This window comes from Coffea arabica, chromosome 3c (genome assembly GCF_036785885.1).
Source record: "Coffea arabica cultivar ET-39 chromosome 3c, Coffea Arabica ET-39 HiFi, whole genome shotgun sequence".
NCBI lineage: Eukaryota > Viridiplantae > Streptophyta > Magnoliopsida > Gentianales > Rubiaceae > Coffea > Coffea arabica.
Window position 1 is genome coordinate 43641954 of NC_092314.1, and position 17409 is coordinate 43659362.

At 38.5% G+C, this 17409-nt stretch overlaps 3 protein-coding genes across 3 annotated transcripts; 1 reads left to right on the forward strand and 2 right to left on the reverse strand.

Annotated features, from left to right (window-relative positions):
• Positions 1–65: 65 nt before the first annotated feature.
• LOC113736035 (uncharacterized) lies at positions 66–941 on the reverse strand. The gene has a single exon (XM_027262989.1). It carries the CDS (start codon positions 939–941, stop codon positions 66–68), a length of 876 nt encoding a protein of 291 aa, XP_027118790.1.
• A 22-nt stretch (positions 942–963) lies between these two features.
• On the reverse strand, positions 964–2754 carry LOC113736036 (putative disease resistance protein RGA3). The gene has a single exon (XM_027262990.1). The coding sequence runs from the start codon at positions 2752–2754 to the stop codon at positions 964–966; it is 1791 nt and encodes a 596-aa protein (XP_027118791.1).
• Positions 2755–4087: 1333 nt separating this feature from the next.
• LOC113736037 (chaperone protein dnaJ 20, chloroplastic-like) lies at positions 4088–4594 on the forward strand. Its single transcript, XM_027262991.1, has one exon. The coding sequence runs from the start codon at positions 4088–4090 to the stop codon at positions 4592–4594; it is 507 nt and encodes a 168-aa protein (XP_027118792.1).
• The last annotated feature ends 12815 nt before the right edge of the window (positions 4595–17409 follow it).

The window sequence follows — 17409 nt, forward strand, 5'->3', positions numbered from 1 at the left end:
ACCGATGTGGAACGTTCCAGGCCGCGACCGTGACCGCGACCACGACTTTGAACCATGTTTGCACATCATGGCAGCAGCTGAATTTCTGGAATATGAGCAATCTTGTACCATTCTTGGCCGATCTCTTCCTTGCATCTGTCCTTGAGACGTGGACATTTTTTAATTGTCAATTTCCTTAATTTGGTGAGGCGACGCATTGCCTCAGCAGAAGGCAAATACGACAGATTTTGGCAGTCTGCAATGTCCAGTTCTTCGAGTGAATGGAAGCTACCCAAGAACTCTGGCAGAGCCCCAATCCCGTCAAAATGCTGTATCTGTAAAAAGATCAAGTTGGAGAGATGCTGAATCTGCTCCGGCAGAGATGTGACTGCTTGCCAACCCCATAATCCAAGAACCAGCAACGAGGCAAAAGGATGTTGGAATTCTTTGTTCTCATTGTCCGTAATGGTAACTCTGCAAGGATTAATGGTGCAGCTGGGCCAGGGGAAATAATCAAGATCTTGAGAGAAACCACCTAGCGCCAATCCTTGTAGTTGAGTCATCCTCGACAGAGGATGCAAATCCTCTGGTTGAATAGCAGGGCACCCCAATAATGCAATTCTTCTGATTGATGTACAGACTTCCATTCCACTTGGTAGTGAGCGCAAGTTGCCGCATCTCCCAAGATGCAGCCGAACTAGAGATCGTAGGGAATGAATATCTGGAATGGAAACAAGACTGGGGCAACCCAATACTGTTAGACTCTCAAGAGATGCCAATCCTCCCACGTCCTTTGGTAGATGACTTAAACGAAGGCATCCCGAAATACGTAGTTCTTTAATGCATCTAAGGTTGTGCCAAACACCATCTGGCAGGCTTACCAATTCGGGACAGATCTCGACTCTTAAAATCTCCAAAGAAGGGAATATCTTGACTAATGAATGTGACGAATCAAGGCGCATCAAACCCGACCACTCTATCAAATCAGGCATATCCTCCAGAATTAGCTCTTTTTAGTGCCGGAAATAAAACCACAGCATCCCCTGCTACGCCACTTGGATTGCAACTTGCATCATCAACATTTTTCCAACCGAAGAAATCAGTGCCGATGCAATTTACACTTTTCATTCCAATTATGTTGACAATATTGAGGTGAGGGAGGTGCCCAAGTGGTGGAATTTGCTGACACTTGTTGAAGTTCCTCAGTAGGATCTTCACAAGATTGCGAAAGACCAAAGGATGGCTTTTGGTCAGCATCCACGATGGAAGGCTTCGGCCCATAAAGTTTTCCATTCCGAAACCTTTCAAATTTGGGTCAGGTTCAAGACCTTTCAAGACATCCTCATCAGTGGATCCGTCTCTAGTCCTAGTATCCCAGTGAAGTTCCAAACTATCAAGGTTTATCTTTGTGGATATTTTTGCTTTGATTGCTTCCTCTTGGTTGCTAACATTCTGGAGATCAAAGATCTTCAGGTCGCCCCTGAGATTGTGCAAACGCCCCAACTGATCAATTTGGCATCCCTTATCTTGACTTACATAGAAGAAAGGCAACGTCTGAAGAGAACTCAATTGCCCTATATCAGGAAGCAAGCATGGCTTGCCGTTGATGATTCCATCTTCTTCAATGCACAAATGCCTCAGGTTAGCCAAATTTTCAAAATTTTTGGGAAGCTGTTGCAGATTACTGAGTTTCATTGTTTGCAAATTGTACAACAGTGTGATGGGATTTGGGAGCTCTGTTATTGAAGTCCTGGAGATGTCAAGATATCTTAAAAGCTTCAACTTTCCAATCGTGGTTGGCAATTCCTTAACATGTTCACCTTCAACAACACGTAAGACTCGAAGGCTTTTACGAACGTTCGGCAAATCATGTGCAAGGCCATCGCTCAAAATCAAAGTTCGTGGCTTTAAGAGACTTTCCCTACCGGATCTAAGTTCAACCGAGGGAACCAAGAAAATGGACTCTTTAGCTGCTTCCTTAACAAAGTCATACACAAGATCGTGAATAGTGAATTTTATAGTTCTTCCAAACCCATCCTTCTCGGAAACTTGCAACAAAGAAGTCCGGAGCAAAATACTCATGTAGTTACGGCCAACATCCTCCATTTCCAGGTGACTTCCCTTGGAAGGATTGAGCAATCCCTGTGCCATCCAAAGTTGTATCATGCTTTCCACTGTTGCAACGCCACCCTTTCCCACTATAGTACAATATAAAAGACATTGTTTCAACGACAATGAAGGCAAATGATCGTAGCTTAACTTTATAGCGGATATGACTCTTCTTCCAGCTTCTTCCATTGCAGCCATTGTTTTATTATTTTCTATTTTTGACCACTCACGTTCATCCTTTTTGTACCACAACAAACCTCCTATTGCCGCTACTGCCAATGGCACACCACCGCACTTAGCAACAATTTTTCTTCCTATATTTATCAATTCAGGAGTCTTTACTGCTGCGCAACCGTGACCAAATGCTATTTTCTCAAACAATTCCCAGCTATCACCAGCAGAAAGTATTCCCAATGGACAAGGAAAAGATGGTTGCATGATTGAAACAACTGTCTCGTTTCGAGTTGTCACGATTATCCTACTTTCGTCCGATGCACCTATACCTCGCAAACACTCCCTCATTCCATCCCATTTCTTTGCATCTTCATTCCAAACATCATCCAGTACAAGCAAGAATCTTTTAGTTTTAAGTACCTCGTTAAGCTTTCTTACAATTGCCTCCACAACTGTCAGATTAGAGTTGGTTCCTGTAAGAGACTCTACCATCTTATTTAAGAGTCTTTCAACATTGAAATCTTCTGACACGTGGATCCACAATTTGTGATCAAAATGCCTCAGCAATAGTTGTCTTGCCCAAACCAGCCATCCCAACTATACCAATAACTGATAAGTTATTACCATCCTTCTCTGATGAAGTTAACAAGCTTACAACCTTGTTCACTTCCTTACTCCTTCCCACAATACTGGAATCATCAACAAAAGGATGGGTCACTTCTGGGATTGTTAGACATGTTACCTCATAGGCTCGTTTTTGCCAATTTAATGACCTTTGTGGTCACAAAAAAAATTTAGCAACAGACCCGTGCCATACTTAAAAAGTGTAAATTACTCATAACCTCTTGTGCTTTTGCATGATACCACATAACCCGCTAAGGTTTGAAAATATTCATATAATCCCCTTGATTTTATTTAACATGAAATTTCATGAAAAATAGTCTCTGTAGCATCTTTAGCTGAAGTGGATTATTGAATAAAAGCATTAAATTGAATAAAAGCCTAATCATTTTGCTTAAAATCATAGGAGGAACAAGTAGATATTTATACAAACTCACAGGAGAGAGTTAAGCAAATATTTATCCAAAACTATAGATGGGTTAAATGGATATTAGAATTTGATCAAATGCACTTTTGGAGTACGTTTGATCAATCATTGCAACGTTGATACTTTCAGTTCTTTTTCTGCTTTATATAAAACTACAAGAGGCTTATGTGATCTTTATACAAAAGTACAAGGAAGCCATGAGGAAATCGTAAGGGAATAAAGGTAATGGACGTAGAAATTTTCCTTTGCCAAAGTTCCCATGTGTTAATAAGAAAACTCAATAAAACGTGAGATTCGCTTAGATAAAAGTTTTCAAAATTTTAATATATAACCTACATTAATTTAAGAAAAGAATATTGTAAATATGTGGCATTTACCAGTCGTACGTGGATGTTGAGAAAACCAGTGATATATATATATATATATATATATATATATATATATATATATATATATATATATATATATATATAATTACTCTTTTTTTTTTCAAGCTTTGTGTACTTATTTTTCCTTCTCACAAAGATCTAGTTTTATGTTAGTATATTTTATTAGTTTCACTCCCACTAACTTAAGACAATTTGCTTTACAAAATTTTGTCTACGAAAGCGATGGAAGCCAAAGTCATACTAAAAAGTCCACTAGAACTTTATTTAATTGCTCATAGGTTACCCTCCTCGGTGTATATAATGCATACTAGGTAGCTTCTAGCTCTTGGTTCTAGTGAAAATTAGAGCAGACATTTCTTCATTTCTTTCTCAGTCTCAAAACTATAGTATGGAAGCATCCTTGCAAATTAGTGGGATTAGTACTCGGTTTGGAAAAACGGTTCAATTCAATCAGAAAGGAAGCTGTAAGGAGAAATTTCTTCAGCACAGAACTGTGATCTCATGTCAGGCTGCTAGAACCGTGCAGACTGGAAGAGCAGCCAACTTTTATGAGGTACTTTCTCTTGATTGCTCCAAATTTGTAGGTCTTCAAGAAATCAAGAAAGCCTACAGATGCAAAGCTCTCAAGTTCCATCCTGATTCTTGCCCTCCATCGGAAAAGGAAGAGTCCACAAGGCGATTTCTTGAGCTGAGAATGGCATACGAGACACTGTCTGATCCAATTTCGCGAGAATTGTACGATCATGAGCTTAGTTTGGTCGATGTGGATGGAAGAACAAGACATGGGATGAGTTGTTCCATGGGAAGTAAGGTGTGGGAGAGGCAAATCGCTGAACTGAACAAGCGATCAAGACAAAAGATGGAGAAGAGAAAGGAAATGGGAATGTGGAATTGAGAAAACCGCCACCAACTTCTAGATATTGCTGTCCTGGTTGTAATATAGCAAGAAAGTTTAGCATGAGGCTTAAGCTCTTCCCAAAATGTTATTTCTACTTATGTTTGAGGTAGAAATATTGTGGCAGGTCCTTGTGGTTCAATATGTTCACATGAATTTTCGCATACTATGCTTATCTGGTCAAATTTTATATTATGGTATGTTGTAAGGTTTTACTTAATCAGTCTACAAACTTATGTTAATAGAAAATTTGAAATGACTAATTATTATATGCAAATAGTTTCAAGTAGCACTGTTCAACTCCCTAACTAATCATGCTTCATCATTTTCAAAGCTATAAATCAAAGTGAATACCAAACCCAAAGTATTAAAGTGGAATCTTTTGTAAAAGTACTTATTAAGCGTTTAACGGTATTATTTGACTATAAACTTGCAAAATTGCCTTTTATACTTAACAATGTGAAAATTTTAATTTCTGAATTGTGTTTATCTTCACATAGAGTTCATATTTTGTGATAAAACAAAGTAATTTTTTTTTTTTTTGAGTTTTTGCAATATAAATGTTACCCAACAAGTGTTAATTTTGAACTAGCGCTAAAGCCTGATGCAGCGCATCAAGTTGCCCTGATTAATTGTAGTATTTGCGCTGATGCATTGTGTGGCGATAATACAATCACACATGCTCCCTCTCGGATTTCATTTTAGCAATTAAGCATCAAGGAGAAGGAGAAAGCTACAATGTTCCAAGAATAGACTCAAGTTGGTGGGCTTCTGGCGTGGAGCCGCTAAGGCAACAAAGGGAGAAAAAGTACACAAGAAAGCGGGTACCTTCTCCTTTTAAGGCAAAGGTAACTGATTCCGATACAAAAATGTACAAAAATATAAAGGGGTAAGAGCACCACTCACAAAGAAGCTGAGGTGTAATTACCAATAACCAAGTTGCAACGAAGCGGTCAAATATTTTCAGATCTTTTCTTTGTTGAAGGGCCAAAACTTAAATAGACCTAATTTTTAAAGATTTGATGGTTCGAATTGTGTCACATCATTTGATAAGATAGTGTAGCATAATTTGGACCATTGAATTTTTAAAAATCAAGTCTATCAAAATACGAGCCCAATTGAAGAATGATCTCAATTAGGACTGCAAATGAATCGAACCGCTCACGAGCAACTCGAGTCAAACTCGACTCGAGCTCGAGTTCGAGCTGGCTTGAGTCGAACTCGAGTTCAAAATATTAAACTCGTTAGCTCGCAAGCAGCTCGAGTGTGTATATATATATATATATATATATATATATATATATTATTTTAATAGTAAAATTACATATATCCGGCTCGCAAGCTCGAGTATATATATATATTTTATTTTAATAGTTAAATTACATATATATTCATAATATTTTATTATTTATTAAGAAAAAATTTTATTTTATTTTTTTTCTAAAAATAAAATAATTATTTTTATTTTTTGAATTCGAACTCGAGCTCGAATTATAAGCTCGTCTAGCTCGAGCTCGAACTCGAACTCGAGCTCGAGTTCGAATTTAGTAAAACTAAGTCAAAACTCGGTTCAATTAAACCAAAATTCGACTCGATTCGGTTCGATTGTAGTTCTAGATTCTCAATAGATAAAATCGAAGAAACCATATCCAACGGCTGAAGTGTTACCAAAATATTATCCACCAAATCATTGTCAGCACATGGACCACATATAAATGCTATATCCCGAAAAAGGCCACTCTCTTGTAATTGTCACATTATGAGGTATGAAAAGGTTATCTATAGTTTCTTGGGAAGATAACAGCAATAATGTCACCTTCCACCCATTAGATCAAATACTTAAAATCAATTGAACAGCAAGATATTACTGCCAAATCATTAGTGCATATTTCCTTATATAAGAGCCTCCCACAAGCAATATGTAACTATGATTCTCCCCTTTGTTGTTGAATATGATAGTGGTGGTTTTCATCAGACCTCAATTCCTACAAACTCACAGGCACATTTGCTCATGCCTAAATTTCATCAAACCACAACTTTTTTGCAACTTCTAGAATTTCAAAAGCAGCCTCGACAGTCCCCAGGGAGTTTATTTTTTCTACGGAAATAAGAGGCTAGCAGCTAATTACAATGTCACATCTCTGCTTGGTACCGGTGCACGCACTTGACTTTTGAGTGCAATAGCTAGAATGAGAAGCTTTAACTAAAACACTTGGATGATATGCTCTGAAGAATAGTCAATTTGGGAGAACTAAGTTGTAATTCGTTCCAAATGTAATTGTATTGCATAATGGAATTCAAGGCAATTAAATTCTGCTCCTGACTGAAACCCTTAACATCACTGTCAAATATATATCCTCAATAATGCTTGAGAAAGCATTCGAATTTAGAGACATAAAGCAGTCAGTCCTTACTGTGTTGGATGATAAAGTACGTTTCAACAAAAAACTAACCATTACTACTATATCCCCACGTGCCTAGCACACTGCAACAATAAATAAAGGCTGAAATGGTCATTATCTACATCCCCATGCATTAGAAACTTGTACAATTTGCTTGACCAATTAGACAATAAAAAATTCAATTATTGAATTACCCTCCATGGGGCAGATGAAAGCGCCCTTTTTTTTGTATATATATATACATATGTATAGGATGCAAATAATTTAAAATCAGAAAATTTGTAATTGTACCATTTACTCAAAAAATTTTCCCTATATTTCTATTCCAGTTAGGTCTCATGCTGCTTGCAGAAGATAAAACTTATTTTCCAGATGATAATTTTGTGGAATAATTACGAATGGAATTGATTTTGTTGTTAGAGAGTTGCTGTCCAGTTGGAACCTCTCTATCTGATGCTGCTCCAGTCAACAAAGTTAAACTTCTTTTTAACTGTTAACATGATACAATTTTTTTATTTCAAATCTTGTTTCCTTTCTGGATATAATTATTGGAGCCATCTGCCCTCAAGGTTGCTGTATGGATATATTGACCCTTAACCTTAGGTGCAGTGGCTGCTTCTCCTACAAAGTTGGAAGAAGTCGATCAAGGATGTGAAGTCATCAACGGAGTCCACCTTGGCCTCCAACGTTAGATGGCAGAAAATACGAGAAATTTCTAAAATTATGATGATTTTTAAAAAAATTCTACAAATGGGGTATTTTGTGTACTGGTTTCTGTTTTTGGGGTCTTCGCATTCATCAAATGCGAGTTCCTTGAGCTCGCATTTGATGAATGCGAACTCTCCTTAATTTTTCTACCACCGAAATTAAAAAAAAATCAAAAAAAAAGATGACCTCGCATTTCACAAATGCGAGTTATATGTACCTCGCATTTCTGAAATGCGAGGTCATGTACCTTGCATTTCCATAATGCCATTTTCTGTTGCTTTATGAATTCATTGCAAATTGTAAATCATTTACAATGCATTGATTTACAATTTGCAATGCAAATTTCTACAAATTTTACTACTTAAGGCTCTAAATTCATCACAACTGGAAAAAAAAAAGATCCCATAATATTGACATCAATAGTTGATAATAATTTGGGGGAATAAATCTTAACCAATCTAGCAAGCTTTTTGGTTGGACTTTATCTTGCATCCGATAAATACGAATTCCTAGAAAATTGCATAAAAAAATTCTAATAATTTTCAAATTACTTTTAAATTTGTTTATTTGTTAAATTCATTCTTAATAATTTACCATAAACTCTTTGTTGTTAAAAAATATATGTAGCTGATGTTGTAAAGTGTATTAATCTAGTACGTCAACAATTTTTGCAAAGTGTATTAATCTAGTTATTCAATAATTTAAGTATCTATAAACTAATTGAGAATTCGTAGTTACTCAACTACTTATATTAAAAGTAACATATTATATACCACATAAAAAAGAAAAGTTAGCAATTATTATTTATAGTGAAATAAAAAATAAGAATGAACAAGAATAGTATTTTATTTTTTTGTTATTGATACTACTAATAATTGATTAATCAATTTCTCTAATTTGCTATTATGTAGTGGAAAAGTTAAATTTCTTAAATGACATTTATAATACATTTATAAATAGTTGTAAATAAATGTATTTATGTATTGATAAAAAAATCTGTAAATGTATAAATGTATTATATTATATATAATACGTAATATAAATATATTTATAAATGTATAATTAATATAAATGTATAAATTATAAATGAATATTATATAAATCTATAATTTATAATTTATAAATATATATTAATATTATGTATAAATGTATAATTAATATTATTTGTAATTTATAATTTTTATTGTTTAAATATTTATATACATTTATGCATTTATAGCATAAAAACTTAACTAATGAGAGGGATTTATTCATACTCCATTTTATTTTAATAGTGAAAATGCCTTTTTACGCGAAAATCGACACTTTTAAGTGAAGATTTCCGGTTACTCAACATTTCACTTATTCAAATTGCTAAGCATACTCTTAATTCCGATACCTTTTTACGCGAATGTCGACATTTGTAGATGCCAACCCCCGGTTACTCGGTATGTGAATCATTGGAGTAGAAGATTAATATGCATATTTTTTCTCTCTCTCTCTCTCTTTTTTTAAATGATTTCTTTTCCCTCTAACATCATTAAAGGAATAATTTGGCCTTATTTTGACTATATCAATCACTTACTTATAAAATTAAGTCAAAATGAGAAATATCATTAACCTTGCAAATTTGTAAGCATAATTTTTCTTATTTAACCGAATATACTTTCTAAGCATAATAATTCTTTCCAAACATAATAAGGACTAAACCTTCCAAAATACATGTAGCATTCTATCCAATGGAAGAGTTTGAGCACTTAAAATGTGAACATTTTGGCCATTAATATTGGAAAATATTTTTAGAAAAATTTTGACAGAGTTCCCCATAAAAATGGACAAAACTCCTTGCCAACAACCTCAAGACAATATTTCCAAATAAAAGTTTAAGCCATAGACAATCAAATTCATGCATTTCAAGACACAATCAGAACACAATAAAGTAATCCCTCCCCCACACTTAAAATCTACAATGTCCTCATTGTAGAGGAAGGTACAAGTAAACAAAACTTCCCACTTGGTAAGTGGTGATGCAGTTTGAAGGCCTTAATCCTCACGACCATCCAAATTCTGTCATGCTTGAAACATCAAGGGTACTAAACAGTGTAAGTAGTACAAGAAAATCCAATAAGAAAACTACAAAGTTTGAACCGAACACAATAAAAGAAAAATAAAGCAATAAAAGATGGAATCCTCGAAAGGTCTTCATGACTGCGCAGAACGAGGGTCCACTGCCTCCTCAGCTCCCTGAGATGTACCACTAGGCCCCTCCTCTTGATGAGGGGTAGGAGTAGGTGAGCGGTGAATGTGGAAATGATCTTCCATCGCTCGAACACGACGATCCTGCCTGTCTAGTCGCTCAGTCATCATCCGTTCGGTCTGGTCAATGCGCTCCATGACACGTGTCTCCATGCAGCAGATGGCATTGAGGATGTCTTGCAACTTGGATCGCGGCGGAGGCGGTGGCCGTGGAGTGGGAGGAGGAAGGGTCTGCTGTGCCTCCGTCTGTTGAGCTTGCTCTTGTGGTTCAGTGTGAGGTGGAGGCTGAGTGGAGGTCGAAGCTTGTCCTGTGTGCCGAACTAGAGCAGCTCCAAAATCCGTAGGAATGCCTAAAGCCTTGAGTATAGAGGCATTGACCTCTTCAGCAGACCGAGTCACCACTGCTCGTTCGGTTCCAAGAGGAACCTTGAGTTTCTCAAAAATAAGGGAGAGGAGACGGGGGAACCCGAAACATGTATCACCGGCCCTCATGCGAGCTGTGGTCCTCATGTAATTGATAATGATGCTGGGCAGAGGAATTCCAGTCATATGATTACCTATACCATGCATCATTTTGTCGAGGAAGTATAGGTCACTATTGCGGAGCTCCCGTTTTCCACTCCGTTTTGGTACCACATTGAAGGCAAAAAGATAAAAAATCAGGTGGTACCTATGCTTGAAGGAATCGGCATATACGGTGAGTTTTTTCGAACTTCCTCGCTCACGGCATTGACCCTTAAGACGTGCCACAGCTTCTCCCACTTGCCATGGGTCACGTGCCGTGAACTCCTTAGTCAATTTGATATCTTCTCCTGAGTCTTTGAGATTGGCCCACCTGGCAACTTTGTCTCGAGTGAGAGCCACTCGTTTGCCTCGGACCCAGGATTCGATCAGATTGCCACTATGGCTCTGTTTGTCTTCCACATTGGCATAAAACTCTCGAATCAGGTTAGGATAGTAATGCTTGGGCAAATTGAGTATGTCCTCCCAACCAAGTCGCTTGAAGGCCGTGGAGATCTTGTAATGGTCATCCACCTCCGGCGCCAAGTGCTTCTCAACTATTATTTCTTTGTCTAAACCGGCTTCGTACCACTGCTGATTCTCGATTGATGTGAAACGTGTGGTATCGTAGTCCGGAGGTGGCTCGTTACGACTGGTAGATGTCGTCTTACGCCTAGAACGAGGTGGGGACTGAGGAGAAGGAGATTCCTCTTCAGGCGACCCCTCTTGTAAAGAGGGTGTATGTTCCTCACTCGATGAAGGTGTAGGAGTGCGAATCACTGCCCTTCGTGTGCGAGCCATGATGCCTGGATTACAAACATTTACTCAACACAAATTAGAAGCAATACAAAACATAACAAACATAATTGTCTTAATGAGTTAAGAAAATTTCGGCAGAGTTTCCCCTTGAAAAAGGGCTAAACTTCCTGCCAGCAAAACCCAAAAACAAGCACAGAACCTGCTTAAATCATTTTACATACAGTGGTGGGCATGTATAATATGAATTTGAATCCCCATTGTCAACACATGGTTTGAACAATCCACTTTCCGAATTTGTGAACCTCATCTTTCAATTAGAAGCTCATTTAAAAGTCCAATCTCATGAGAATTGATGCATATTTCAACAATAGAGTATAATCTCCAAGTGAGTATGGCCTATTAATTAATACCAAATTAATAACTAATGAGCTAGCATTCTTCTTTATGAGTGCCAATTATCTCTAAGAACGAGGAATGTTCATAAAAAATTTCACATGCTTAAGCTTAAAATTTTAGAAAAATAAACAAACTGATGACTATAATAACAATTTTGGAAAATTTTAAGCTTACAAGTAGTTGACATAGAGAAGTAAGTTCATGCATTTAAGAGTACATGTGCATAAAGCTAAAAATTAAGAAGGAAAAGCTACACATATTATACCAAATCCACAAATCCAAAAAATCAAGGATTAAAATAGTTGTAACAATCTATTTAAGCATAATGTAGCACAATTCTAAATAAAAATTGCAACAATTAAACAATTACCAAAAAATTCACAAAAATTAAAAAATAATGAAAACTGGTAGTTCTTAAACTGCAAATAAAGTTGCAAATTGTTACCTCAACTGTGTTCAATGATTGAGGAAGATGATAAAGATGCAAAAAGGGAAACATAAACAACCCAAATTAGTCCCCAAATTGAAGAAATGGATCCGAGGCCCTAAGTATTTGTTGAAGATCAAAACACCTCAAATTTATGTTTTTGATTCTAGAAAACTTAGGGTTTAAGCTCAAAAGAGGTTGATAGATGGTTTTATGATGAAAGAGCAGATGATAATTGGTCGAAATGGAAGATTGGTGATGGTGGGGAAGGGTTTCGGTGAGAGAGATGAGAGAAAACTGGAAAAATGAGGAACCGAGCCCGCGGGTGGATTCATATCGCGAACAAATCCGAGGACGGATCTAACTGAGTTTTGTTGGATCCGAGGTCGGATTGACAATTTTCAGCTAATGAGTTCGCACAATCCGAGGTCGGATCTGTTATATTATCCCTCGGATCCGAAAGGGCTCGGATCATGTATTCCGGTAGTTCAGACGAGCCCTCGGATCTATCCCAGTTTTTTTGGATCCGAGGCCGTATTCACAATGTTCAAATTTTGAGTTCGACAGATCCGAGGTCGGATCTGTTATATCATCCCTCGGATCCGAAGGGGCTCGGATCATGTATTCCGGTAGTTCAGACGAGCCCTTGGATCTATCCCAGTTTTGTTGGATCCGAGGTCGTATTCACAATGTTCAGATTTTGAGTTCGACAGATCCGGGGTCGGATCTGTAATATCATCCCTCGGATCCGAAGGGGCTCGGATCATCTATTCCGGTAGTTCAAACGAGCCCTCGGATCTATCCCAGTTTTGTTGATCCGAGGTCGTATTCACAATTTTCAGCCATGGGTTCCAAAGATCCGAGCGCGGATCCTTTTTGGGTTTTGTGATCCGAGCTCGGATCGTTTCGTTTCTGCATCATTTGCAGAAACTGCAATTTTTTGCAAACTTTTTCATGCATTATCCCCAAATTCCGAAATACACAATTGACAACCTGTTCATCAAATCTAACCCCCCACGCAAGTGTAATATACCAAAAACACAATGTCCAACCTATCAAAACACATCAAACATATCCACATTGCAAATCAAGGGGTGACGTTCTTTGATCATTTTTACGCATTTACACCAAAATGACACCTTTAGGTCCCGTATGCACATTGAATGAGTCCATGAGCAATTATAAACATGTTATCACTGAAACTCACTTGAACATTCATGAAATGCACATTGTATATGCTCCTCCATAAATATATATATATATATGGATATATATGTTTATATATATACATGTACTATATTTTGGAAAAAATTTGACAGAATCTCCCCTTAAATGTGGACTAAACTCCCTGCCAGCAAATCCAAAATAGACAACATTTAATCTAAACAATATTTCCGATCAGATGTCCAAATACAGAACATAAAACTACTACAAGTCCCACACATTTTTCTCTCCTACACTTAGAATAATATTCATAACACGAGCACACAATTAGAGTTTTGAACATCAATGATGTCCAAGTTTTCCATGAGTACCACATCCTCTGGGTTTGTGTACTCTTTGTGTGCGACGTGGCTGGGTTGGCATCACTATATCGACTTGCGTAATTTGTGACTCAAGTCTTTGATCAAGTGCTTGGGTACTTTGGCCTGTATCTGTACCTCCCACATGTTGTTCACCACTGCCATGATACTCGTCTGTATTGGGCGTAAACTCCTCCATAAGTACTGGGGACCTGGGATGACCAATAGGTCCCGTTGAGGTGCCCTGGTGCTCAGTAGCCTGTGACCTTCCATCAAATCCAGTTTGGACGGTAGGTTCTGGTGATCGGAATCTACGACGGCGTCCACCGCCATGCTGACCTCCGTGAACATTCCTAGGAGCTCTTTCAACGCGACGGGGGTCGGCTGGCTGTGGAATTTGCTGTGGCACTCGTGGAGGGCGAAATGCGAGTCGGGAGGACTCCCCTACAGTTTCCAATGTCATTGATGCAAAATCCTTCATTGCATTAAAATAATTCGTGTGCTGTTCGTCACTCTGTGTTATAGAGGTCTCTGCCATGTAATACACCTGAGTCATAACATCCATCTGGAGTGCAAATATTGGGTAAATATTGATTAATAGGGTTAAATCTATATCGACAACTTGTCCGAAAATCTATTTCACTAGATGTAAGGAAAACTTACCAGATATTGGGTTCTGGCGCTATCACCCTGAAAGCCCTCCGGAAAAATGAGCTGCCTAGTAGGATTTGAAATATATAGCACTGTCCGCTAGCGATACCACTGACGATACTCATCGGATGGATATGTAGGATCGTCAGCTACAACACCATCTTCCACATGTGAATGACGATCAGTCCACACCTCAACATATGCTCCATGTGAAGTTATCCAGTCTTGGTTCCCCTTGCCACGACGATCAAGAGAATGCAGTGCCTGTTGATTTTCGGTCAATCTTAGATCAGGCACGGGCTGATGATATCCGAACTGTCTCATTACCCGATTCGGAAGATGTGGCTCGACAACTTCCCAACATATGAGATACGTAACAGATCTCCAAATGCGGCGTCCTGCAGTACAATATGCAGGCAGAGAAGCGAGAATATCATCCGAGTATGGCTGCCATATGAACTGCAAGACCAATAATTATTCAATGACATAACCTTCAACTAACATATGACCCTAATTTTAATGGAAAAATACTCAGATATAACGGCAAAGTCCAATCACAAAAGCATCAAAGGATGTTAGTGTACCTCTCGGGCACGTAAGCCCGTCAACTGATCTCGGAAAATAGATACAACATGTCTTGCCACTCTGTGTATATCAAATTGAACATTCCACCTGCGGGAACGAATTTGAGCCTGTGTCATAAAGGCGTCAATTGATTTGTATTAGTATTGTAGACGTATATTTCATATACATACCGAGCTCCATATGGACCAGAATAGTGCTCTAACGGGTGCACTCGATCCGGGCGCATTGTTGGTATACGTTCCCACGCCCATAGCTGTAATTAAATTGTATTTGAATATATTAATTGACCATGTAATAATTCTATAGTTAAATGTAGACACGTTGAATGAGACAAATGTACCTGAAGTAACATTAATGGTCCCGCAATGGACGATCTAGAGGGAGATGTGGCGCTACACAATGATCGATACAGAGTTGCTAATATCGTACTACCCCAGCTATATTGCCCAACAGTTTCCAAATCTCGTAGTAATGGCATATACAACAACGGGACTTTATTACCGGATTTATCTGATAATAAATGACCGCCTAATATCAGGAGCAGGTATACACGGGCCCGCTGTCTACATTGGACATCCGAAGCACCGGGTGCCAACCCTGCATCTAATATTCTAGATAAACATCCCAATTTGAGCCGTTGCCCATCAAAATCTGACATCGTTGGAGAAAAACCAAGCAACTCGTCACATAAATTCATCCACTCCTGAACAGTATGAGATGTATCTATTCCAATAACTGGAGGACCATCTATGGGTAGACCCCACAGAACCTCTACATCCTGTAAGGTAACTGTAGTCTCTCCAACGGGAAGATGAAATGTATGAGTGTCGGGCCGCCATCGCTCCACTAAACTAGTGATCAAAGCATGATCGAGCATCATATATCCACAGTCAAGCACCCCTTCAAAGCCAGCCAATCGAATATAATGCCGAACAGTCTCAGGGATAGGTGTATGATCCCAAAAATGCCTATCACATCGTCTGACATCAAGCTGATCACCTAGAATGTGCCCGTCAAATATAGAACGTGCCCGGTGTGCAGTGCCTGCTGAGATAATATCATACACAAATGGGCCCGGATGCAGGGCTGCCCCCGTAGGAATGTCGGCCATACCACTGACAACAATAGCTGCAAATACATTATGTAACATATAAGCCTATACACATTTGAATAGTGGAATATGAGTTTCTAAAACTAATGCAACACTTTAAATACAGAGCTGCTAAAAATACTTGAAAAAATATAATGAGTAAAACATTGATCAACAACATGTATCTCATAAATAATATTAATTCACATACAATCACAAAATTACAGATATCATAGTACACTGGTTCCTATCCCTAAAACGGATGACATCAAGTTCTAAAATTTGGACAATTTCTTCTATTATGACCCGATTGCTGACAATTTGTACATCTTCTTGGCTCCTCTAGGTCTCTCTCATCCATCTCATTCCAAATTCTTCTAACTCTTACCCTTCCAGCCCGACGTGCAACATATTTACTACTATCTGCCCGTAGCTCCCAATCTGGTTGGAGCCAAGTATTCGGATGTGGCAAAGGGCTAAACTTTCCTGAATACTGCACTGTCCACCGCCTTTTTGTAAATTGGGGATCTACAAGTGCTCCAGGATTGTCACCTCGGTGCCTGCACACGGCCATCACGTGTGAACAGGGAAGTCTGTAGCACTGTCACTTACCACAAGAGCATGTTTTATCAAAATACTTGACCGTTTGTGTATTACCTCCTTTGCCATCCACACGTCTGCCAGTCACAACTTTATACACCTCCGATGAGCCATCGAACTCAACAACCCTATGAATTCCCGCTTTCAGGTCCGAATTCTTAAACCGCCGCCATATCTTTGGAGGAAATGGATTACGGCAATGTCTAGCATCCTCTCTTCTTGTTTTAAACAACTCAACTGCCCGATGAAATGTCATATCAATACAAGCCCGGATAGGCAAATGACGTGCTCCTCTAAGTACATTATTATAACTTTCGGAAATGTTGGTTGTAAGAATACCCCAACGGTTCTCACCGTCATGTGTTAGACACCACTTCTCAGCTCCAATGTTAGACAGTTATGTCCATGCATCTGGAAACATGTTCTTCAATTCTCGTCTGAATGCCTGCCACTTGCGCAATTGTCTGGCTTTTCCCATTGCCCAACATAACTTTCTAAGGTGCAAGCCTTTGAAGTGAGTCATTAGGTTACTCCTAACGTGTCGTAGACAAAATCTATGAACAGCCAAAGGTTCTTGCTAATAATCATAATGTGTCATGGCATGGATGATACCATGATGCCGATCCGAAATGACACAAATAGGATACCGATCACGGGCCACATTGTATCTTAGTTGCTCCATGAACCAAAACCAACTAGAAATAGTTTTTTCGTCGACAATGGCATAGGCTAGCGGAATAATCTGGTTGTTGGCATCTTGCGTAACTGCAACAAGTAGTTTGCCTTTATATTCGCCCCGCAAATGAGTGCCATCAACACATATAACCGGTCGACACATGTGAAATGCATCAATAGCTGGTCCAAAAGCCCAGAAGACATACTTAAATGTCTTCACGCGATCCGTACTATCAGAATGGTGCAACCACCTGATCACAGAT